At 42.5% G+C, this 25,313-nt stretch overlaps 1 protein-coding gene across 1 annotated transcript in view; it reads right to left on the bottom strand.

Moving 5' to 3' along the window:
* Positions 1-24,959, bottom strand: part of LOC124672879 — a 28,421-nt gene extending 3,462 nt beyond the window's left edge. Inside the window, exons 1-3 of the mRNA XM_047209038.1 lie at positions 24,565-24,959; positions 1,773-1,937; positions 435-722 (exon numbers count right to left, since the gene is read on the bottom strand). Of these exons, the coding sequence (XP_047064994.1) occupies positions 435-722; positions 1,773-1,937; positions 24,565-24,959 (848 nt within the window). The remainder of the gene's footprint in view (positions 1-434; positions 723-1,772; positions 1,938-24,564) is intronic.
* Between the last annotated feature and the right edge of the window lie 354 nt (positions 24,960-25,313).

Genomic DNA, 25,313 nt, shown 5'->3' with positions numbered 1-25,313 from the left:
AAGTCTATGGAAGTTTACAATAGGTAGCACGATAATTTCAAGTATGGACAGTCAAGCTCTGATGACAATTAACTGTGCATAAAGTAACAGGTATAAGTTGTAGCAGTAATATTATTACAACAAGTAGAAACACTTACAATAGCCCTCTATTTTGAATAATAAATTTCATCATATATTAAGCCATGTGTTAATTCCATGCCATGGTGAAAGTCTTACATTATGTCATATGCACCCCTTGGCGAGTTCTTAGACATAAATACTCTGCAAGTTCTAAAAAAGTTCATGGTGCTACTAAGTGTTAATTTAGGCACATGTACAAAAACAGGAGAAAATCATAAAGAACATGTTTTAAACTATCCTTTAGTACTACCTACAAATGCCTAAATGGGGTTCGTACGTATTGGCCTGTGCTAACAGAATCTGCTTTCGCATACCTTGTAGCTTCCAGGAACACTATCGCCGTGGCGTACCAAAAATCATCGTCCAGTCTGAGGTCCTTGGAGTAGCCGCCGAGCAGGACGACGGTCGCCCAGGTGAAGGCCAGCGTGCCCAAGGCGTTGCCGAGCCTCTCGATGAGCGCCACAAACCGGACGAAACGATTCAGCCCCATCTCCGGCGGGCCAGCGGTAGGGGCCTTGCTTGCTGGTCCGCCGCAAGCCGACATCCGGACGTGATGCTCTCCCACGCCGCCGCTGCTCTCCATTTCCCGGAGGAGCTTCGACCTTCTCAGCGGCAACGACTGATGGTGTGATAGTGAAAGTGGATGCGATGCGATGCCATGTAGTGGTCCAAATGGCTGTCACGGCTGGTGAGTCAATTAACTAACCTGAGATTAATATTACTGAAGGACCTTTACAGAAAAGCAATGCCATGAGCGCTACATATTGTATCGTCGATTGCTTTGTGACATCCAGTGTCTAGCTTGCTGATCCACACCCACCCACATGCGCTCACGTTGGGCGGCAACGTTTTCTTATAGGTGGCGCCATGGATATTCATAACCTGGGAATGCTGAACGCACCAAAAGCAAGGTTTTGGTTACCGGTCAGTAAGTGAGGTTCCCGAGCGCCGCGTTTAAGGCGATACCGGGAAAAAAAAAAATCAAGAGACCAACCCAAATGAGATATTTTGAATTTTCTGGTTACCGTGCAGTTACTATAGTTTTAAAAAATCCAATAACTTGAATTCAAAGCTTTTTAAAAAATGTTCAGTAAACGTCCAAGATTTGTTATATATAACCATCGGAACCATGAACCCTGACCAGATTAGATTAATAATCCCAGACCCGCAAGGCCGCAACTATGACCACCAAAAAGGCCAGGTGGATAATTTGCTGATATGATCCTCTTAGCGGAGAGAAGGGAGATGCATGACTGGTAGAAAAGGGTGCAAGTGGGAGTGGGCCGTTCACAGAACCCGCATAATTAGCCCACTTAATCTTGTACGTGGGCACCCGCAGTTAAGTACCAAAAAATTGTGGGGTAAGTTGACAGCCTTGCGAGCCCGCACGTACGTCCTACTTAACTTTATCCTCAGGCTGACGAGATTTAGAACAAGAAATGTGCCCAAAGCGTAGCCGGTAAGTTCCACCATAGCGGTAATTGTTGCAGCTGCCTAATATCTCTACCGTGACACGGTGTTGTCCAGCTTTTCTGTGACAGATCAGACGATTGCCTTGATGTTTCCTATAAAGGCAACACAATAGTTTGGATTAGTTAATCAAGTGTGTGGTGGTATGCCGTGCAGAGGAACGACATGTTCGATGCGGTGACCGCATGGAGCGGGTGGTGTTGGGTGCGCGGGAGTGGTGTGCGCGCTCCATCACGTCACTCGCCTTCCTCGCCTTCTTGTGTATGTGTGCTTCCCTCTGCCGCAGGACCTGCCCCTGCTCAACGACGTCAAGGCCCGCGTCGTCGACCTCCTCATCCGTGCCCAGCCTGGTACATGAGCATGAAACAATGTCAATGTGAAAGAGACACAATGAACAATTTCTTGTCAGATTCAGCAGCGGGGCGCCCGCCTGCTGTTCTTTTTTCGTTTTGCAGAGGTGAAGATGGCCGAGTACTGCCCTCCGTGGTGGCCGTATTGGTGTTCCTCAGCTGCCCCCAGCTAGGTCGCTCGTGTAACTGTTGATTTTGTTCACAGTTGTGTGTCACATGTGTGTTTTGTGGGCAGTAGCAAACATATATGTGGGTATTGATAGGCATATGTGAGATCCTGAGCACCGGCCCGTAGGCTTCCGCGGGACACCCACTAAACAAATGCGAGACTGTGCGGGACACCCTCAAAGTCCCGCTTGCATCCCTGATCAGTAGCCTAAATACACCAACGCAGTCGCAAACATTGCCCTGGGGCCTTTATTTTTGCAAAAAACTTATTTTTGAAGCGTGGGGAATTTGGAAGGAAATAATCTAATTTTGAGAGACATTAGGCCAAAATGGAGCATCTTGGATGGAAAGAGTGCATTCTGATCTTTTGCTTCTTAGTTTCAGGGTCGATCTTCAAAACCGAGTGGATCATATATTTAGTCTAGTTGACACAATTCAGATTTTCTTTTTTCCAAACGGTCTAAATGGGTATTACTCCCCATGTTAATATTTGTGGCGATGAAAGAAATACCGCAGTAGAAGCCTCCTGGTAAATAACGATCTCCTGCAGCAATTTTTTTTTTTTAACATTGCCCTCTAATCCCCTCTGCGCTTCTACTTCATTTGAAATGCGTTATGTGCGGCTGGGTGAACGCTGATCGAGCAGGACGACGGTTTCCCACGTGAAGGCCGGCGTGGCAACGTGGCGGCGTACCTGCGAAGCGCATTGCCTAACTTGATCAGCGCGAACAAACCAAAGTTTGCAGCTTCTCACGCGCAGCCTAAAATGCATGCTTCGATAATTCGATTCATGGTGCGTGCTCTCAAAACCGGTATTAAGATATTTGTTAGGCCGAATGAACCATATTTCAGTTTGCTAGGAAAATATAAATGCTAACCTTTCTTCCTTCTACATCAATGAAAAACAACGATTCCTTGTCTTTTCTTTTCAAATTATTTTGTTAGATGGCGCACGCTTTATAGATTTTGACATAAATATTACGCAGCTGTAAAAAATGATTCAAGAAGAAACTATTGTGACGAAGTACAACTTAAATTTATCACAATGCAAGAGTAGTTTTGAATGATGCATTGTACCAAAGAATATTACAACTACAATAATGTATTTAGCAACTTCACTATATATTTGGTTAACTATGCTAAATAACTAAGAAAAAAATGTTCACACTAAGACCATATCATCCTATACATATGTTCTATAGATAGAAGTATAAAAGTTTAGTATAAGCTGTATTTATTTAGTTTGTTAAGAACCGGATTCACTCATCTACCACCCCTGCTGCACTCGCTGATTGGGTGCAAGGAACGTTATCGAGCATGGTGGTTGACGTACTCTCCATATTTAGGAGGAGGAGTCGGGAGGACTCCACTCGCCTTAGCATGGACGGTGATAGCCACCGCTCATCCATTTTGTGTCGATGACTTGTGCATCCACAGTTAACCGGCATTTTCATGATGTTACCTCGGCACGAGTATCCACGCGTGGCTGCGAGCGAGTCCTAGGACTTAGAATACGACAAGTGCGACAAGTACATAGGTTTATGAGGGGAGACCCTTATAAAAATACAAACTTTGTAGTAAAATTAAATAAATGAAGATTATGACTTCTAAACCTTATCCGAAACACTGGGTGACGAGGTGGTTCCTCGGCAATGCCCATTATGAGGGGCTTGGGTTAGAGAAAGGCGACGATGGCGACGTACCCAGGTTCACGTCCCCGCGGTGGAGGATCGCTACGTCCTGCTAGCAATCCACTATATGAATATATGTGTACAGGAAGCCGCCATAGGCGGAGTTATTTTATCTAATCTAGTTCTAATCTGCGGGTTGCGATGTCTAGGCGTATCGCTTTTATGATTTATGTTTCTGAATATTCCCATCCTAAGGGGTGCCCCTGCCTGGCTTTATATATCAGCCAAGCTAGGATTTACAAGAGTCGTAGTAGGATTCATATTGGCGTCTTCTTTCCTTGTAGTCCAAGTTGAGGCGCGTACAGGTCCAGCTTGTCGAGTCCTTGTGCCGGTCCATCTTGATAATCTGTATCGGGTATAGCAATGCCCGGTACCGAAAGGGTAATGCCCACATCACTGGGTTTTTGTTTTGGGGAGTATTTTAAAAATCTAAATTGGATTTTATTTCACTCATTTAAAAAACCCAACCATGTTTTATATAATAAAAATGTGTGGGAAATAATTTATTTATTTTTATTCGAATTTACATGAGATTGAGATATTTTCCAAACATGCTCTAAACGTTACATGTGTTAGAAATTTTTTTTTTCTCTTATTTGAGTTTTAATTACGTATTTATATTTTACGAAACAAAATATGACCCAATAAACTCCGAAAACTAATTTGTGTGGTTAAAGTCCATTAAACCCTTCTAGATATAAATATGTTTTTATAAAATTGTAGTTCGGTGGAAACTAGTTTTAATGATCCTAATATATTTATTTTGATTTATCAGGATTTTTAAATTTTTAGAAAATAGGTTGGCATTTATAAATGCAAAAAAATATTTTTTTTAGCATTTTTCGTGCATAGGAAAACTGATTAGGAAAACCTTCTCCGCTAGTGGCCTCACACTAAAAGTGCGAAACCACTACCCATATCCAGGGCTGCTTGCCCATGCGGCTCCGGAGCCCGTCGCTATGTGGTGGACGTACTGGCGCCGGCGCACGGTGCTGGATGAGAGTCGTCGTGGCGGGGGTCTAAGGCCCTGTAGGAGGCGGCGAAGCAGTTCCTAGTGCAGTGGCCGGCTGCCTCAGGGATGCGGAAGGGGCACTCCTCTCCACCGACCTGGTCGGTAGAGCGTGGGTGCCGCACACCCTCGTGGCAGTTACTTGGGCCGCGGCCCAGGATCAGGTAATATCTTCTTTTCCTTTTTTTTCTTTCTTTTTTCAATTTTTTTCCGTTTTACAAAATCTGATTATTTCTGAAAAAATAACATTTTTTCCATATATGAATAGTTGTTAGATATGAACATTTTTTGAACTTGAACAATTAAAAAAATAATATTTTGAAATTTGAACAAATTTAAAACTGAACATTTTCGAATTTTGAACAAATTTTGAACACGAACATTTTTTAAATTTAAATTAATTTTCAAATCTAAATATTATTGAAATTTGAATAAATTTTCAAATATGAATATTTTCGAAATTTGGACATTTTTCGATTTGAACAGTTTCCAAATCTGCATATTTTCAAAATTTGAACAATTTCCAAATCTCAAATTTTTCAAAATTAGAAAATTTCAAAAATTGAACATGTTAAAATATTGAAAACCAACGAATTATAGAAAACGAAACCATAAATCCGAAAAAGGAAAAAACCACACTAAAAAATCGTACTGGAAAACCAAACTAATAAAGGAAAAACAGTTAAATGGCCTTAAAGTAAATTTCGTCCTCGAAGTTTGAGCTCTCTCACGTTTTGGGATGTGGAACTGACTTGTGCAGATTACAATTTTTCTCGAACTCCGTTTTGATCTTGTTGGATATAATTGAATATATCCATTGTCCAGATTCTTCCTGGAATCCACTAGTGTCTGCCACTGAACAGTGGTTTCTTACTTAAATTCTATGATTTCTTCCAACACTATAAGCTTGTTTTCTTTCTCCTTGAAGATTCAATGATTGGGACATCTTCTTTTGTTGATAGTCTTAACTGATGACTAATTTGATAACCTTTACTAATTGGTAAAATAGGTCTTTGTCTTCATCCAACTTCATTATCCTTGGCTTACTTGAGCTTTCGTACTTCTGAGTAAATATTACTCACTTTCTCAAGCTATCGTGCAATTCTTACTTCCTCGAGGTATGAACCTCGGCTTCTGGTCTGACATCCTTCTGAAAGTAGTGTCCAACCATCTTATGAAAATAAGATCGAACTTCCTCTCAGTTCAGACCTTCTTCTATCTTGCTCAAAATATTGAGTCCTGATTCATCCAACTCAATCTTTACTCTCCCCCTTGAAGTTTTTTTATGGTCTTCAACTCCTTTTCTTCCAACCATTGGACTCATGGTTAGAATATTGGTCTAGGTATAGCTTATGGTTTGTACTCTTCTAGGGTCTCGCGAAGAATCTTTGTGGTGTATCCACTCAATTGTGGACATCCATTCTGAATCCTTCGACTGAATGTTTATAGGTCATAATTATTCGGCCGCAAGATTTTATTCGTTCACAACTTCTTGTTACAAATAGTCCAATTGCGGACTACTTGGTAACTACTGTGGCTTTTTTATATCCAAAAGTGGACTCTTTTATAGGTTCTAATCAACTGGACGAGACATCTTCTACTTTATCTCCCCGTATTGATCCTATACCAACTGCGGTCTTCTTATATCTGCTATGGTTTTACTTGTCATCTTCCTTCTTTAGGGTTTATTTTGCAAGAAAACCACTAGCTAACACTATAAATGTAGTATGCTAAGTGATTTCCCATGCATTCCCTCTTTCATAATGATTATCGATCTACTTCAGCTTCTCCATACTTACCATAATTCTCACTTTCATGCTTCTCCCGTACTAAACTACACATTTGTTGAGGTTAAGCATGAGTTTTACTTGGCACTTCCTTCAGAGTATCGTGGTTGCTTCCCATTATTTTGCTTCCTTTTTCTGATGAAGCTTCATCTTGTCTTCAAAATCTTCAGAATTCGTCACTTCCTCACACGAATACCATTACCCACTAGATCTATAACACCAAGTGAGAACTTGATATTGCAACATGCACTTGCATATCAAAGTCAAACTTCATGTACGGATCTAGTCCATCAATGAGGATCCAATAAAATTCAAGAAGATTTAGCTTTGTGCTTATAATACACACCATCATAAGCCTGAATATAATAGTTGAGTAAGACATCTCTAAACATTAAGTCCTGATGTGTAGTATACAACACCACATAAGATAGGTTCATATCGTGATACTTAGCACGTATATATGGCATGCTACTATTTGTGTCAACATTTACCCTAATTGCTCATTTACATTCGAATAAAGTTGAACAAATTGGTCCAAAATAGTTGTGGTTAACCTAATTTCCTTTGGAAGTACTAACTTAACTTCTATTTTGTTGAGGACTACCTCACATGATATCTCTAGGTTCAAACATGGCTATTCTAAACACATAACTATTAGAGTATAGCTCCAATACTTTTAAGTGTTTCTACAATATGGCTATGGTCCTAGTATACTTGGCACAGTTGCCATGACACAGTTGCAATGCACACATATGTTTCCTCTATTTTTGTAACCCCAAATCCTGGGATGTTACACTTTATATGTGCATCCACCGAGGGTTTACAAGTATAAGGCCTCTTGGGCCAGTACGCTTCCTTCATGGACCTTGCGCAGATCCAGTCGTTCCGGGCTTCAGTCGCTAGGGCACTTGGCCTAGTCGCCCACCGACTGGAGCTGTCCTGGGCTCTCTTCATCCGGCGAGTGAGCTGGGTGATGGGACCCCTTGGGAGTATCCCTATTTGTTTGTAGTTTCTGTTTTAGAATATTATATCTTCCAGTTTCCAGTAGCGCACGGCATGGTGCATCATTTTTGGATGGTTGTCTGACAAAATCCTTGCAGGTCCATGGCAAGTGAACTTATTGGACTCAACTGGAGCAGAGAGGTTGCACAGAGGGGTTGTGTAGGATCAACGAGAAGATCGCGGTGCCTTCGCACGGAGCAGCTGGAAGACCGTGTTGTCGTCCTCTCGGTACATCCTACGGAGGCGACCTGGAGGTGAATGAGCTGCGCATAGCCGTGAATGCCCAAAGGACCACAAGGGTATGTCCTAACTACTCTCAAACTCGCTATTGGCTCTGTGTATCCGAGCACATGAGCTTAGATATACTCCATGTTTCATTACTGTGAAGCAGTTTGACACATAATAATAGAAGTACTACCAGTAAATCAGTTTGAGTACTGAGCACATAATAATCAACACATAACAGTAGCAACAGTAGTTAGCTGAGGATAAGAAGACCAGGCTGCTAAGGACCTAGTTTATTGTAGTTTGGCATGATCATGTCTCCCTGCTTTAAAAACTCATTGGAGTATCAACTATATATATATGCCGTCAGTGTACTGTAAAGCACTACAGATTTCAGGATATGGTCAATAGGTAGGAATTCCAGTAGCTTGCTTCCACTGTTTGCTTGCAACAAATTCAGTTAACAAATTCCTGTAGCTTGCTTCCATTTCTGATGTAGCTACTTGTGCTTGTGCTTGTGCTTGCATGTGCTTGTGTTGCTTACGCTTTTTTTTGCTTGTGTTTGTGCTTGCTTGTGCTGTAGGTATTTTTGCTTGTTCTCGCTTTCCTTCTTTTCTCTTGCACTTGCTAGATTGATTGCTTTTCCTTGCTTCTTCTTTTTCTTTCTTTGCTTCTTCTCTTGCTTTTTTTTGTTTCTTATTTCTTTCTAGCTTCTTCTTGCTTTGCTTTTTTTTTTCTAGCTTTTTCTTGCTTTGCTTCTTCTCGTGCTTTGTTTCCTTCTTTCTTTCTAGCTTCTTCTTGCTTTGCTTCTTCTCTTGCTTTCTTTGCTTCTTCTTTCTTTCTAGCTTCTTCTTGCTTTGCTTCTTCTCTTCCTTTCTTTGCTTCTTTTTTCTTTCTAGCTTCTTCTAGCTTTTCTTCTTCTCTTGCTTTCTTTGCTTATACTTTATTTATAGCTTCTTCTTGCTTTGCTTCTTCTTCTTTTTTGTCTAGCTTCTTCGTGCTTTGCTTCTTCTCTTGTTTTCTTTGCTTCTTCTTTCTTTCGAGATTCTTCTTGACTTTTGATGCGCGTATAATTGACACGTTCGTTGGGAACCCCAAGAGGAAGGTGCGATGCGCACAACAGTAAGTTTTCCCTCAGTAAGAAACCAAGGTTTAATCGAACCAGTAGGAGTCAAGAAGCACGTTGAAGGTTGATGGTGGCGGAATGTAATGCGGTGCAACACCAGGGATTCCGGCGCCAACGTGGAACCTGCACAACACGACCAAAGTACTTTGCCCCAACGAAACAGTGAGGTTGTCAATCTCACCGGCTTGCTGTAACAAAGAATTAACCGTATTGTGTGGAAGATTATTGTTTGCAGAAAACAGTAAAGAACAAGTATTGCAGCAGATTTGTATTTCAGTATAAAAGAATGGACCGGGGTCCACAGTTCACTAGAGGTGTCTCTCCCATAAGATAAAAGCATGTTGGGTGAACAAATTACGATCGGGCAATTGACAAATAGAGAGGGCATAACAATGCACATACATGACATGATAAATATAGTGAGATTTAATTGGGCATTACGACAAAGTACATAGACCGCTATCCAGACATGCATCTATGCCTAAAAGTCCACCTTCAGGTTATCATCCGAACCCCTTCCGGTATTAAGTTGCAAAACAACAAACAATTGCATTAAGTATGGTGCGTAATGTAATCAATAACTACATCCTTAGACATAGCATCAATGTTTTATCCCTAGTGGCAACAAGCACATCCACAACCTTAGAACTTTCGTCACTCGTCCCGCGATTCAATGGAGGCATGAACCCACTATCGAGCATAAATACTCCCTCTTGGAGTTAAGAGCAAAAACTTGGCCGGAGCCTCTACTAATAACGGAGAGCATGCAAGATCATAAACAACACATAGGTAATAACTTGATAATTAACATAACATAGTATTCTCTATCCATCGGATCCCGACAAACACAACATATAGTATTACGGATAGATGATCTTGATCATGTTAGGCAGCTCACAAGATCCGACAATGAAGCACAATGAGGAGAAGACAACCATCTAGCTACTGCTATGGACCCATAGTCCAGGGGTGAACTACTCACTCATCACTCCGGAGGCAACCATGGCGGTGAAGAGTCCTCCGGGAGATGAATGCCCTCTCCGGCAGGGTGCCGGAGGAGATCTCCGAATCCCCCGAGATGGGATTGGCGGCGGCGGCGTCTCGCATGGGTTTTCCGTATCGTGGCTCTCGGTACTGGGGGTTTCGCGACGGAGGCTATTTGTAGGTGGAAGGGCAGGTAAAGAGGCGGCACGAGGGGCCCACACCATAGGTCGGCGCGGCCAGGGCCTGGGCCGCGCCGCCCTGGTGTCTGGCCACCTCGTGGCCCCACTTCGACTCTCCTTCGGTCTTCCGGAAGCTTCGTGGCAAAATAGGACCCTGGGCGTTGATTTCGTCCAATTCCGAGAATATTTCTTTACTAGGATTTCTGAAACCAAAAACAGCAGAAAACAAGCAGTGGCACTTCGGCATCTTGTTAATAGGTTAGTTCCGAAAAATGCACGAATATGACATAAAGTGTGCATAAAACATGTAGATATCATCAATAATGTGGCATGGAACATAAGAAATTATCGATACGTCGGAGACGTATCAGCATCCCCAAGCTTAGTTATCGCTCGTCCCGAGCAGGTAAAACGATAACAAAGATAATTTCTGAAGTGACATGCCATCATAACCTTGATCATACTATTTGTAAACATATGTAATGAATGCAGCGATCAAAACAATGGTAATGACATGAGTAAACAACTGAATCATAAAGCAAAGACTTTTCATGAATAGTACTTCAAGACAAGCATCAATAAGTCTTGCATAAGAGTTAACTCATAAAGCAATAAATCAAAGTAAAGGTATTGAAGCAACACAAAGGAAGATTAAGTTTCAGCGGTTGCTTTCAACTTGTAACATGTGTATCTCATGGATAATTGTCAACATAGAGTAATATAATAAGTGCAATATGCAAGTATGTAGGAATCAATGCACAGTTCACACAAGTGTTTGCTTCTTGAGGTGGAGAGAAATAGGTGAACTGACTCAACATAAAAGTAAAAAGAATGGTCCTTCAAAGAGGAAAGCATCGATTGCTATATTTGTGCTAGAGCTTTTATTTTGAAAACATGAAACAATTTTGTCAACGGTAGTAATAAAGCATATGAGTTATGTAAATTATATCTTACAAGTTGCAAGCCTCATGCATAGTATACTAATAGTGCCCGCACCTTGTCCTAATTAGCTTGGACTACCGGATCATCACAATACACATGTTTTAACCAAGTGTCACAATGGGGTACCTCCATGCCGCCCGTACAAAGGTCTAAGGAGAAAGCTCGCATTTTGGATTTCTCGCTTTTGATTATTCTCAACTTAGACATCCATACCGGGACAACATGGACAACGAGATAATGGACTCCTCTTTAATGCATAAGCATGTGGCAACAATTATTATTCTCATATGAGATTGAGGATATATGTCCAAAACTGAAACTTCCACCATGATTCATGGCTTTAGTTAGCGGCCCAATGTTCTTCTCTAACAATATGCATGCTCTAACCATTAAGGTGGTAGATCTCTCTTACTTCAGACAAGACGGACATGCATAGCAACTCACATGATATTCAACAAAGAGTAATTGATGGCGTCCCCGTAAATCATGGTTATCGCACAACAAGCAACTTAATAAGAGATAAAGTGCATAAGTACATATTCAATACCACAATAGTTTTTAAGCTATTTGTCCCATGAGCTATATATTGTAAAGGCGAATGATGGAATTTTAAAGGTAGCACTCAAGCAATTTACTTTGGAATGGCGGAGAAATACCATGTAGTAGGTAGGTATGGTGGACACAAATGGCATAGTGGTTGGCTCAAGGATTTTGGATGCATGAGAAGTATTCCCTCTCGATACAAGGTTTAGGCTAGCAAGGTTATTTGAAACAAACACAAGCATGAATGGTGCAGCAAATCTCACATAAAAGACATATTGTAAACATTATAAGAATCTACACCGTCTTCCTTGTTGTTCAAAACTCAATACTAGAAATTATCTAGACTTTAGAGAGACCAAATATGCAAACCAAATTAGCAAGCTCTAGGTGTTTCTTCATTAATGGGTGCAAAGTATATGATGCAAGAGCTTAAACATGAGCACAACAATTGTCAAGTATCAAATTATCCAAGACATTTTAGAATTACTACATGTAGCATTTCCCGATTCCAACCATATAACAATTTAACGAAGAAGATTCAACCTTCGCCATGAATACTATGAGTAAAGCCTAAGGACATATTTGTCCATATGCAACAGCGGAGCGTGTCTCTCTCCCATACAGTGAATGCTAGGATCCATTTATTCAAACAAAAACAAAAATAAAAACAAACCGACGCTCCAAGCAAAGCACATAAAATGTGACAGAATAAAAATATAGTTTCAGGGGAGGAACCTGATAATGTTGTCGATGAAGAAGGGGATGCCTTGGGCATCCCCAAGCTTAGACGCTTGAGTCTTCTTAGAATATGCAGGGGTGAACCACCGGGGCATCCCCAAGCTTAGAGCTTTCACTCTCCTTGATCATATTGCATCATACTCCTCTCTTGATCCTTGAAAACTTCCTCCACACCAAACTCGAAACAACTCATTAGAGGGTTAGTGGACAATAAAAATTAACATGTTCAGAGGTGACACAATCATTCTTAACACTTCTGGACATTGCATAAAGCTACTGGACATTAATGGATCAAAGAAATTCATCCAACATAGCAAAAGAGGCAATGCGAAATAAAAGGCAGAATCTGTCAAAACGAACAGTCCGTAAAGATGGATTTTATTGAGGCACCAGACTTGCTCAAATGAAAATTCCCAAATTGAATGAAAGTTGCGTACATATCTGAGGATCACTCACGTAAATTGTCTTAATTTTCTGAGTTACCTACAGAGAATTAGGCCCAGATTCGTGACAGCGAAGAAATCTGTTTTCGCATGCAGTAATCCAAATCTAGTATTCACTTTACTATCAAAGACTTTACTTGGCACAACAAAACACAAAACTAAGATAAGGAGAGGTTGCTACAGTAGTAAACAACTTCCAAGACTCAAAAATAAAACAAAAATACTGTAGTAAAAACATGGGTTGTCTCCCATAAGCGCTTTCTTTAACGCCTTTCAGCCTAGGCGCGTAAAGTGTAAATCAAGTATTATCGAGAGACGGTGAATCTTCAGCGGGGTTTGGAGTTTTCTCAACCATGCATAGTATATTGGATACATAAGTTTCAGCGGCTCCCTTTTCATTAGTCTTGGGCTTGCTACTCTCATCAAACAAATTTTCAAGAACAAGCCAAGCATAGTTATTTTCTAGCGCTTCATTCATCGCTAGGAGCTTACATGGTATCGGCGCTTTGATCTCCCCACCATCATTAATATTATTAGTGTACCTCACTCTCTCCATGTCCATCTTTTCAAGGATACTAGCAAAATTGGTATAAGAACCAAGCATCTTATATTTACTAAAGACCTTTCTAGCTTCTCTTGGTATACCACCAAATTCTCTAAGAAGGGTTTCTAAAACAAAATCTTTCTTTTCCCCTTCTTCCATATCACCGAGTGTAAGAAACATATGTTGGATTATAGGATTGAGATTAACAAATTTAGTTTCCAACATGCGAACTAAAGCAGCAGCAGCAATTTCATAATTAGGAGCAAGTTCTACCAAGTGTCTATCTTCAAAATCTTTAACGGTACTAACATGATTGAAAAATTCTTCTATATTGTTTCTCCCAACTATAGACCCACGTCCTACCGGCATGTCTTTTACGGTAAAATTAAAAGGAAACATGTTGAAATAAGTAAAGTAAATGCAAGTAACTAATTTTTTTTTTTGTGTTTTTGATATAGAGTGCAAGACAGTAAATAAAGTAAAGCTAGCAACTAATTTTTTTTGTGTTTTGATATAATGCAGCAAACAAAGTAGTAAATAAAATAAAGCAAGACAAAAACAAAGTAAAGAGATTGGGAAGTGGAGACTCCCCTTGCAGCGTGTCTTGATCTCCCCGGCAACGGCGCCAGAAAACAGCTGTTGGCGTGTAGTTGACGTGGGAGTTAGAAATCTTTGTGGTGTAGCTTTTCTTCAGTTCCCCGGCAACGGCGCCAGAAAACAGTCTTGATGCGCGTATAATTGACACGTTCGTTGGGAACCCCAAGAGGAAGGTGCGATGCGCACAGCAGTAAGTTTTCCCTCAGTAAGAAACCAAGGTTTAATCGAACCGATGAGGGAGTCAAGAAGCACGTTGAAGGTTGATGGTGGCGGAATGTAATGCGGCGCAACACCGGGGATTCCGGCGCCAACGTGGAACCCGCACAACACAACCAAAGTACTTTGCCCCAACGAAACAATGGAGGTTGTCAATCTCACCGGCTTGCTCGTAACAAAGAATTAACCGTATTGTGTGGAAGATGATTGTTTGCAGAGAACAGTAAAGAACAAGTATTGCAGCAGATTTGTATTTCAGTATAAAAGAATGGACCGGGGTCCACAGTTCACTAGAGGTGTCTCTCCCATAAGATAAAGGGATTTCTATTTTCGTGCCCTCGGGTCCTTAGTTGTGCCTCGGCTTTCCCCAGCCCCTTAGTTTTTCCTCGGCTTTACCCTAGCCTTTGTCCGAAGACCCGCGGAAGGAGCTCGGACGGAAGGAATCCGTTTATTTGGACGTTCGTGCCGACGTGTTGCGCCGCGTCGTCTGTGGGGCCGCGTCGTGTGGGGCCGCGTCGCGTGGGGCTGGTAGAAAGGGACCGCGTGGGACAGGACGAGAAGCGTTTGGTTGCACGTGAGCAGGAGCTGGGTTTTGTCTCTCTCGGCCCAAATTGGCATTTTTAAAAGCACCTTTTCCCCTCTTTCTCTCTCTCGTCTTTTTCACCAAATTAGTATCAAATCTAGAGAAGCTTCTATTTCTGTCTTTCTTCAATATGGCAGCAAATCTAGTAGCAAATCTCTGGGGTTATTTATGCCTTTTGGCCCTCGTTTTTTGCCCAATATGGCAGCAAATCTAGTAGCAAATCTAGAAGCTATTATATGATAAATTCACAAGCAGCATAATCAGAAAACTAAGTATAATACATAGGTAAACCGCATACAGCAGCCAAAAGCAGCCAATAACATTGTTAATGTTCACGACAAACTAAGCTGCAAAAATATACAAGATCACGCACGCAATGTATGGACAACAAGAAGATTAGGATGAATGAATTTGTTCTTCATTCCTCCTCATATATTTCTCCGTCGCTCCATTCGTGCAATTCCCCAAGGAAATATTCATTGAACTCCTTCCGTACGCAGTGTGAGGCCAATACATCCTCCAAACGGTATGGCCTCGTGTTCATTTCTCAAACCGTAGAGTCCTATTCTATCCACACGTAGTGGCCACTCATCCCAGGCATTTGTATCATGAGAGTACGCTCGATATAACCCAAATCCGTGTAGTAGATGCTCGCCAGGTTGAAGTGTCGGGTACACTCGGTGTCGACGGAGATACACCGGATAAAATTCACGAAGAAGGCATTACCGCCAATGTTAGTGACCGGATGGAGAGAGCGGCTGCGAGTGTCCACACGGTACACCAATGGTTTGCCCGCCAAAGCCGCGCCGACCAACAACACAAGCAGCGAGATCACCATCCGACTTCACAAGGTAGAACTTCGACGTCCAAGTTCTGGAAATGAAATTAGTGTCTCCATCTTGACGAGTGCTCGCGCGCTGCTCGCAACCGTATATTGGTGCACACTATTCTTCCGATCTCAAAATTGTCCGAAGCTACTGCATACAGTTCACCATTGAACGGGGTAATGCAACGGAAAACATGGTTCTTGATCGAAAATCTTCCTTCTCCCCAATCCCCATCTTCATTTATATCCTTAGTTGGAGTGCTCTCATCGACCCAACCAATTTCCGGCGGGTAATGTGTGGCAACGAAGACCATAGTCGGGGATTTGATAACAGCGACCGATTTCAGAAAAACAGATGGCATCCGCGCCTCAAACATCGTGTTCGATTTCTTTGTGAGTGGGTTCAGCAGCCGTATCTTGTGCGGCGGGTTCTTCGGGCAAGCACGATGACGCCACGGGAAAAGCCGACGAAGTAGAATCTAAAATATATTGAAAAGATAACATTCAGCACTAAGATTGAAAATAAGATCTATGGTGACGCCACGGGAAAAGCCGAGGAATTTGAACCTTGCACGAACTGCAGTATAGATCTATGGTGACGTAGCGGGATGTGCCGAGATGGAGGAAGGTGAACTCGGTGGCGCGTGGAAGGGCGTGGTGTAGCATGATCCATTCGTGCAGGTGCACGTCGGGATCGAGGTAAACCTGAGCGCCAATTTCTACGGACTTGCCTCATAGCAGAGTAGCTGTCCACGTACTCCTCTTTCGCCAATAAGCATTCGCCGATCTTGTGAAGTGGTCCGTCGCCCGTGAGACCGGCCCGGTTCACGGAGGCGCCGCGCTTGGATGCGCCGCCCTCGGATGCGCCGCCCTCGGAGGCGACGGGCTCGGCGGCGACGGGCTCGGCGGCGACGGGCTCGGCGGCGACGGGCTCGGAGGCGACGGGCTCGGAGGCGACGGGCTCCGGAGGCGACGGGCTCGGGGGCGATGGCCGCCGGCGCATTCTTCTTCTCCATCGCCGGCAGGGGAGGGCTCGTACGGCGGTTGGGGTTTTTTGGAGAAGTTGATGGGACGTGAAGGGGTGGTTTCGTGCGTGAGCGATAATGAGACGTACTGTGTGCAGAGGGAGGGAGAGAGGGGCTTACGCGTCCTAAATGCGACCCGCGTCAACAATGGCACGTCTTCCACGTCTGCACCGCGACACGCGTCAACAATGGCACGTCTTCCACTTATGCACCGCAACACGCGTCCTCGAGTCTAACCCTGGAAATTTAGATATACTCAGGTATACCCTCGAGTCATATACTAGCATTTTTTGTATGCTCAGTTTTCACCTTGAGTGCTAATACTGGCTAGTGCAATATACTCAGCTTTACCCTCAAGTGGCTGGTCAACGAGAGAGTCAACAAATGGGATTAACTAGTTAAATGAGTTATTTAATGTGCAAAAAATTCCGAAAAGGAGTGGCACTTACTCATGGAGTCTTTACCACAAATTTCCACTTCTCAAATCATAGATAAATCGTAGATAAATCAAGTTTCACCACAAATTGCCACTTCTCAAATCACCTAGTAGCTATGAAGGTGCATGGTTTTCCATAATAAGCCCTACCCAAAACAGACTTTCCCCAAAACATACTTTGTCCGAATGAGACCATAATTTTCACACTCATGTAGATTTGTATTGCAAATAGTTTGAGGTAGGCCAAGATGGGTTTCATTGTACAAAACACGCATTTTCCATTTTTTAAATCTCATATTTGAATCCCTTAGTCTCGTTTACTACTCACTTGCCCTTGGTTTCTTGATACTACTCAGCTTTGCCCTCTCCCTTCACAAACTCTCACAGACGCCCAACATTGCCCTGATTGGTCTAGCCCATGTCACGCGGATCGTGCCCGACGACCGTTGATCGTATGATCTAACGGGCAGGATAACCCCTATCTCTCTCTCTCTGGTCGGGGCCACCACCCTCTCTCTCTCTCTGTCGTCGGTTAGCTTCACGCAAAGTTTGGTTTTCTGCATTATTTTTCACGAGCTAAATTATAAACTCTTTTTAGGCATTACTTTTCACGCAAAAAATAATAAACCATCACCGATTTGTTGTAGCCATTACTTTTCACGCACAAAAATGATACACCATCACCCATTTCGTGTACCCATTACTTTTCACGCAAAAAATGATAAACCATCACCGATTTTGTTGTAGCCATTACTTTTCACGCACAAAAATGATAAACCATCACCGATTTGTTGTAGCCATTACTTTTCACGCACAAAAATGATACACCATCACCCATTTCGTGTAGCCATTACTTTTCACGCAAAAAATGATACACCATCACCCATTTCTTGTACCCATTACTTTTCACGCAAAAAACGATAAACCATCACCGATTTCTTGTAGCCATTACTTTTCACGCACAAAAATGATACACCATCACCCATTTCGTGTACCCATTACTTTTCACGCAAAAAAATGATAAACCATCACCGATTTTGTTGTAGCCATTACTTTTCACGCACAAAAATGATAAACCATCACCGATTTGTTGTAGCCATTACTTTTCACGCACAAAAATGATACACCATCACCCATTTCGTGTAGCCATTACTTTTCACGCAAAAAATGATACACCATCACCCATTTCTTGTACCCATTACTTTTCACGCAAAAAACGATAAACCATCACCGATTTCTTGTAGCCATTACTTTCCTTTTAGGCATTACTTTTCACGGTAAAATGATAAACTATACCCCCACAACGGTCGACTCCTCCTTAATTTATTGTGTATAAACCCCCACAACGGTCATCTCCTCCTTATTTTATTGTGTAAACCCTACAACGGTCATCTCTCCCTTATAAACACCCACACGGCCATCCCTTGTGTCAATAGGTTCTGCCTCTCTCTTCTTTTCGTTCACATACACTTTATCCATTGCCATGGCTTCCACGTCTCGGACGCGGACCGGAAGGGGAAGGGGAAGGGGAAGGGGAAGTGGATCATCATCATTGCCACCACCACCGTCAACACCGCCATTGATCATAGAGGAGTTCTTCATCGTCGTCTATGAAGACCCTTTGGTCAAGAAGGTACGTACGCGTTCCCACATATATGATGCATGTGATTAATTATGGGCATGTTCTAAAAAACCTTTAATTTCAAGGGTTCCCTAATTTCAAACGATCGGCGCTCGATCTCTTTGCGAGAACTCCCAAAAAAATTTGCGGACTATCTTGACGGCAAGGAGCCAGCTAAGGTGTATCCGCGAGCAGCTGACCGCGGTCCTCGTCTCTCGGACCGTGGAGGTCCTATTTGACGGACAAGGCCGGATGTACCTCGACAAGGGCTGGGAGAAATTCGCCATCGCGCACGGTGTGGATTTCGGCTGGTTCGTACACTTCAAATATGAAGGCGATGATGTGCTCACAGTGAAGGTGTTCGACGGAACAATGTGCAGGAGGTACTACTACTCGGACGACGAAGATACCGACGATGAAAGCGACGACGACGTGAAGCCATGCATCCATCCCCTTTAGATAATTAAGGGGATTATGACCAAGAATATATATGTAGCTTCATATGCATCGATTTAGAGATCTAGCTATTTTCTATATATTATGCATGTAAAAAATAATATCGCATTTCCACTATTATTCGAGCACCACATCCTCCAAACGATGCCGATGCCGATGCCGATATCGGCATGGTCAGAACGGCTATGCTCGCCGCCACTGCTAGGTCAACGTCGGGATACACAATGTTTAGCATAAGAGTCACTTTAGATTAAGCTGCGAAAATGGGCTGAGGCGACCCCTACAGAGCGGCTCTATATTATATTCTCTAAATAAAATAGACGACCACAGCGGTCATTGGCTGCGGAGGCCCCACGGAGCGGCAATATATAATTTTCTATAAATAAATAGACGACCCACTGGTCATTGGCTGCGGCAGCCCCATAGAGCGGCCCCATTTGTCATTGGCAGCACCGCGTATACAATCAGGAAATAAAACGGCCCACGCGTCAGCGGTAGATAGATCCACCCGTCAGCACGAGACGGTCGGCGAGGAACCGACCTCACGGTAACGGTAAGGCCTCCGACCCGACGGCAACCCGCGTCTTCGAGGGGTTTCAAACTAGAGGGAGGGGAAAACCGAGGAAAAACTAACGAGCTGGGGAAAACTGAGTACAACTAACGAAGCAGGGGCACGAAAATAGAAATCCCTAAGATAAAAGCATGTTGGGTGAACAAATTACAGTCGGGCAATTGACAAATAGAGAGGGCATAACAATGCACATACATGACATGATAAATATAGTGAGATTTAATTGGGCATTACGACAAAGTACATAGACCGCTATCCAAAGCATGCATCTATGCCTAAAAAGTCCACCTTCGGGTTATCATCCGAACCCCTTCCGGTATTAAGTTGCAAAACAACAGACAATTGCATTAAGTATGGTGCGTAATGTAATCAATAACTACATCCTTAGACATAGCATCAATGTTTTATCCCTAGTGGCAACGAGCACATCCACAACCTTAGAACTTTCTCGTCACTGTCCCAGCATTCAATGGAGGCATGAACCCACTATCGAGCATAAATACTCCCTCTTGGAGTTAAGAGCAAAAACTTGGCCAGAGCCTCTACTAATAACGGAGAGCATGCAAGATCATAAACAATACATAGGTAATAACTTGATAATTAACATAACATAGTATTCTCTATCCATCGGATCCCGACAAACACAACATATAGTATTACAGATAGATGATCTTGATCATGTTAGGCAGCTCACAAGATCCGACAATGAAGCACAATGAGGAGAAGACAACCATCTAGCTACCGCTATGGACCCATAGTCCAGGGGTGAACTACTCACTCATCACTCCGGAGGCGACCATGGCGGTGAAGAGTCCTCCGGGAGATGAATCCCCTCTCCGGCAGGGTGCCGGAGGAGATCTCCGGAATCCCCCGAGATGGGATTGGCGGCGGCGGCGTCTCGTAAGGTTTTCCGTATCGTGGCTCTCGATGCGGGGGTTTCGCGACGGAGGCTATTTGTAGCGGAAGGGCAGGTAAAGAGGCGGCACGAGGGGCCCACACCATAGGTCGGCGCGGCCGTGGCCTGGGCCGCGCCGCCCTGGTGTCTGGCCACCTCGTGGCCCCACTTCGACTCTCATTCGGTCTTCTGGAAGCTTCGTGGCAAAATAGGACCCTGGGCGTTGATTTCGTCCAATTCCGAGAATATTTCTTTACTAGGATTTCTGAAACCAAAAACAGCAGAAAACAGCAGCTGGCACTTCGGCATCTTGTTAATAGGTTAGTTCCAGAAAATGCACGAATATGACATAAAGTGTGCATAAAACATGTTGATATCATCAATAATGTGGCATGGAAAATAAGAAATTATCGATACGTCGGAGACGTATCAACTTTCTTCTTCTTCCTTTCTAGCTTCTTCTTGATTTTATTCTTCTTTCTTTCTAGCTTCTTCTTGCTTTGCTTTTTGTTCCGCTTGCAGTGCCTTTGCTACTGCCTTTAGGGCATTTTCATAAACTAGAGTAGGACAAGGAATGTTGGTAGGTAGCTGATTTTGGGCTTCTAAGGTTATCTTTCCCAAATGAGGGATTTTACACCCATTGCCTCCACTATTGTTCAATACTTTCAGTACTTCAGTCATACAAGTTTGAAGAGATACGAAAATTATATTCAAGGTAGGCGCATCATATGCAACAAACTCTTCCTGCACATCACGGATGAGGTTGTTTAGTGTTGTAGGGCTTCTACGGTCTGTTAGAGATTCTATGGAGTTGAAGAACCCTAGATCATTGACATTCAAATCTGGGCTATTCGCTGGCTGCTGCACCAGCAGGATGTCCATTCCAATTTTTTGGATGATCGTCCTCCTCTTCTTCTTAAAGCGTATATATAGTACATGTAGATGGATAACCCTCCATCTTCTCATTTCGCCAAGCATTTGCATGCATTATTTGATTGGACATATAGCATGGACCATATCATTATTTTATTTAATCTGCTTGCTCAAGCATGAAGAAGATGAGTTATTCATTATTTTCATCTAAATGATTCTACTTTACTGAAATCTGATTATTTGCTTCTATTTCATCCTAGCTGAAAGATATGATGTAACCTGACAATGCTTGTTTGAAGCAGGGACCATTTGAAGTTCTTGAAAGGTGGGTTTTCTTCACTTTTGAGTCGCCTTGGTGTCTAACAGGAGGAGCTGGAGCTGCTGCTGCCTCTCGAGCTCTCTTTCTCTGCGGCGGAGGTCAGGTATGACTCCAACTTTCTTCTTTTGTCTTGACTTTTTTGTGAGTTCTACTATAATGTCACCAACACCTTGATACATTGTCGGGGATTTTTTTCATCTAAATGATTCTATTGTTAAAAGCAACATTGTATGGGAGTTCTTCTGTTGCACTTTACATTGTCCTACTTTTAAAAGCAACATCAGTGCTAGTTCCTCTATTTATTTCTTGTGTATGACATGCATTTTGACACTCCTAGAATAAAAAGGGAACATTAGTGTTGTCAAACTTAATCTAGAATCATTGATGAGTTACCCATGTTAATGTACTCAAACTTTTAAATATAAATGATCGATAAAGTCAACTGAAGTTGTTTGTACCCGTCTCTTGGTCATCCACGTCATCCATTGCATCAACTACTTCAACATCTTGTTTATCAACTACTTCCATTTGTTCATCTTGCTCATCTACCAGTGGACTGAAATTGAGGTCTGGCAGGACCATATTGATGTGCTAAATCGACAATTGTTGTTGCAGGGCAGAGGAGAAACACATAATCTGTCTAACTCACTAATTGTTGGATAGTGCCCCTTACATTTTATGAGTGTGTCTAACTTCAAAACCCGGACAAGTTGAATTAAATATAATTATACAGAACTTTTATACTCATTTTTCTATCATATCATGGTTCTATCAAAAATATGTTGTATATTACTTAGTTAGGATTGTAAACCATATAGTAATGTTTTGCAACATTTTTTATTCTACTTTCCATTATATAGATATAATATATAAGGTTGAAAATGTACATGAGCTGCGCAAAAGCTGCGCTTCCTTTCTAAGATATTGCCCTTAATGAGAAAATTACGTGTCAAAACAGGAAAGGAAAAACACACACATCCTTTAAAAAAATTCTTAGGAATTTATGAACAATATACTCCGTCCATCCAACAAAAGGTGTCTCAACTTTGTCTAAATTTGGATATACCTGATTACATCTATATTTCGAAAAATTGAGATATCCTTTGTTAGACAGAGGAAGTAGTATATATGTATATTATTGCTTGAATGTTCTATTCTATTCCAATACTATAAAAAAATCAATAAATATTCGAAAGCATACAACCTAACAAATATATCAATAGATGTGTATAGTGTATGGTTAGGTAGGCAAATATATAGAAAGTTTTAGAATATAAATTGAATAGTTGGCATGGTCATTTTTTCCATGGTCTAATGTGTCAAGTTATAATGGGTTCAATAATAATTCAGTAAGGGTGTGCCTATGTCTTAGTTGACTGAGATTTTCTTAAGTTTCAGTCAACTCAGAAAAGTGCAACTACAGTTCAAAGAAAAGTGCAACTACGTTCAGTTGCACATTTCTGTCAGAAAAGTGCAACTCAAAGCACATTTTTGTAAGTGACTTAGACTTAAGAAAATCTCAGTTGACTGAGACATAGTAAAACCGATTTAGGGACGTGGCTAGGGAGTGCGCGGTTACTGGTTTGTGCTACAGGGTGCCCCTTGTCTGAGAGAGAATATTTCCGAAAATAGAAAGCGGTCCTAAAATCTGATAGCGACAGCTACCGAAAATGGCCTAAGCTCCTGGTCCCCCTTTCTAGCGCGGTGGGAAAAACAAGCCAGCTAACATCCCAGTCAGGAACACTACCCGCTCCCTCTTCTCCCTCCTGCCGCAGGCTTAAGACTCCATGGCAGGTGACATGAGTGCTCCATAGGATGAAGTAGGAAGCAGAGTTTTTATGAACTGTAAGAAAAAATGACAAAGACAAAAAAAAGCTAAGTAGATGTTTTGTACATGCTACCATGGTGGCGTGTGAGCAACATGTTAATATGCCATCTGCTTGCATGTAATAATTTGAGAGAGTTACAACCTATATAAAGAAAATTACATACAGTAACATGAGTTAAATTCAGAAGTAGCATCCTAGTTGGAAAAGCAAACAAGCATTCTACCGTTGCAGTTTGATCGTTCCATCAGTCTAGATGTAAAAAACGACTGAAAATTACATATAAAGTGGAGAAATATTAGTCATATTTTATCATTCTACATGTACAAATACAAGAATCTCACAGCTGTCTATATGTAAAAAAATGACTAAAATTACATATAATATAAAGTGGAGAAATAATTAGTGTTACATATTTTCATCATTCTAGATGTACAAATAAAAGAATCTCACAACTGTCTAGATGTAAAAAATGACCGAAAAATACATATAAAGTGGAGAAATAATTACTAGTGTTACATATTTCCATCATTGGCGGATGTACAGATAAAAGAATCTCACAAGTATAGATGTAAAAAAACGACTGAAATTACATCAATTAGATACAGAGAATTGGCGGATAATAGCGAGTGTTAGATCTATCCTTCATGCTAAATGTAGAAATAAGAGAATCACACATCATTCTAGATGTAATTAATCGATTGGCCATCTTTGAACAATTGTGCATCAGTGCTAAAACCGGAAATAGTAGCCAAAATTACTAATTGACTAACTCACACCAAAAAATAGTACTGTACATATACCTAGCAAGTAGCAACAATCCATCAAGCACTATAACTTTTGGATGGACAAAACAGAGCAAAACAAGAGATGGGAGGGGAAGAGAAGGGAACACGCAAGGGACGCGGCACATATCTGGTGGATTGTCCATAACCGGATGAACCACCAGAAGCCAGAGGTCAAACGCATCTGGAGCAGCATCAGCGAACTCCAGACTACCTGCTTCTCCCCGTCCTCGGCTCCTCGCCCGTCTCCATTGCATCTCCACGGAAGGGCGAACCAGCATCCTCGCCAGAACGGGGGCGCCTCCTATCGACCCGCTCATTCAAGCCAGCGCTCAACTTCCAGCCGGACAGACTCCGGGTGGGGAGCATGAAGCTGTGCGCGTGCAGGCCGGCGAACCCTGGACGACCACGCTGGATTCGGCGAAGTTGTCGGGCAAGCGGAAGGCTGCGGGCGAGGTTGTCGGAGAGGCGGCGGAGGGCATCTACGTCCGGGTCCCCAGTGGCGGAGGCGGCGGCGAGAGTATCTGGTGGAGGGGGCGGCACTAGAGGGCGTCGGGCGGTGAGGAGGTGCGGACGGTGTGGCGACGGGCCGGTGAATAGAGGCGGCATGGCAGCAGAGGTTGCACGCCGACGAGATCGGGAGCTAGCGAAGTGGATAAGAAACTAGTGGTGGCGGGGAGGAGCGGAGGACACGGGTGGATCGCATCGGACGGTGTAGCTGCGCGCACTCTGTAAAACTAGGGAGTGCCCCCCGCACGAAATAGATTTTGGGTTAGTAATGCTAATGATCTACACTTTTCAAAAAAAAAAAACAAGAAACATTATGTCACCATGTACTTGCGGCATCAGAAAGTAACCCAACGTCAGGTCAAAAAAAAAAAAAGTAACTCAACGTTCCAAGATCTGAATGATGGTTGAACTCCTTCATTTTTCTTTTTGACATTTTTCTGCTTCCAAATATGC

This window comes from Lolium rigidum, chromosome 7, assembly GCF_022539505.1.
Source record: "Lolium rigidum isolate FL_2022 chromosome 7, APGP_CSIRO_Lrig_0.1, whole genome shotgun sequence".
NCBI classification, from domain to species: domain Eukaryota; kingdom Viridiplantae; phylum Streptophyta; class Magnoliopsida; order Poales; family Poaceae; genus Lolium; species Lolium rigidum.
The sequence above is the reverse complement of the archived record's forward strand: the minus strand, read 5'-3'. Positions and strand labels throughout refer to the sequence as shown.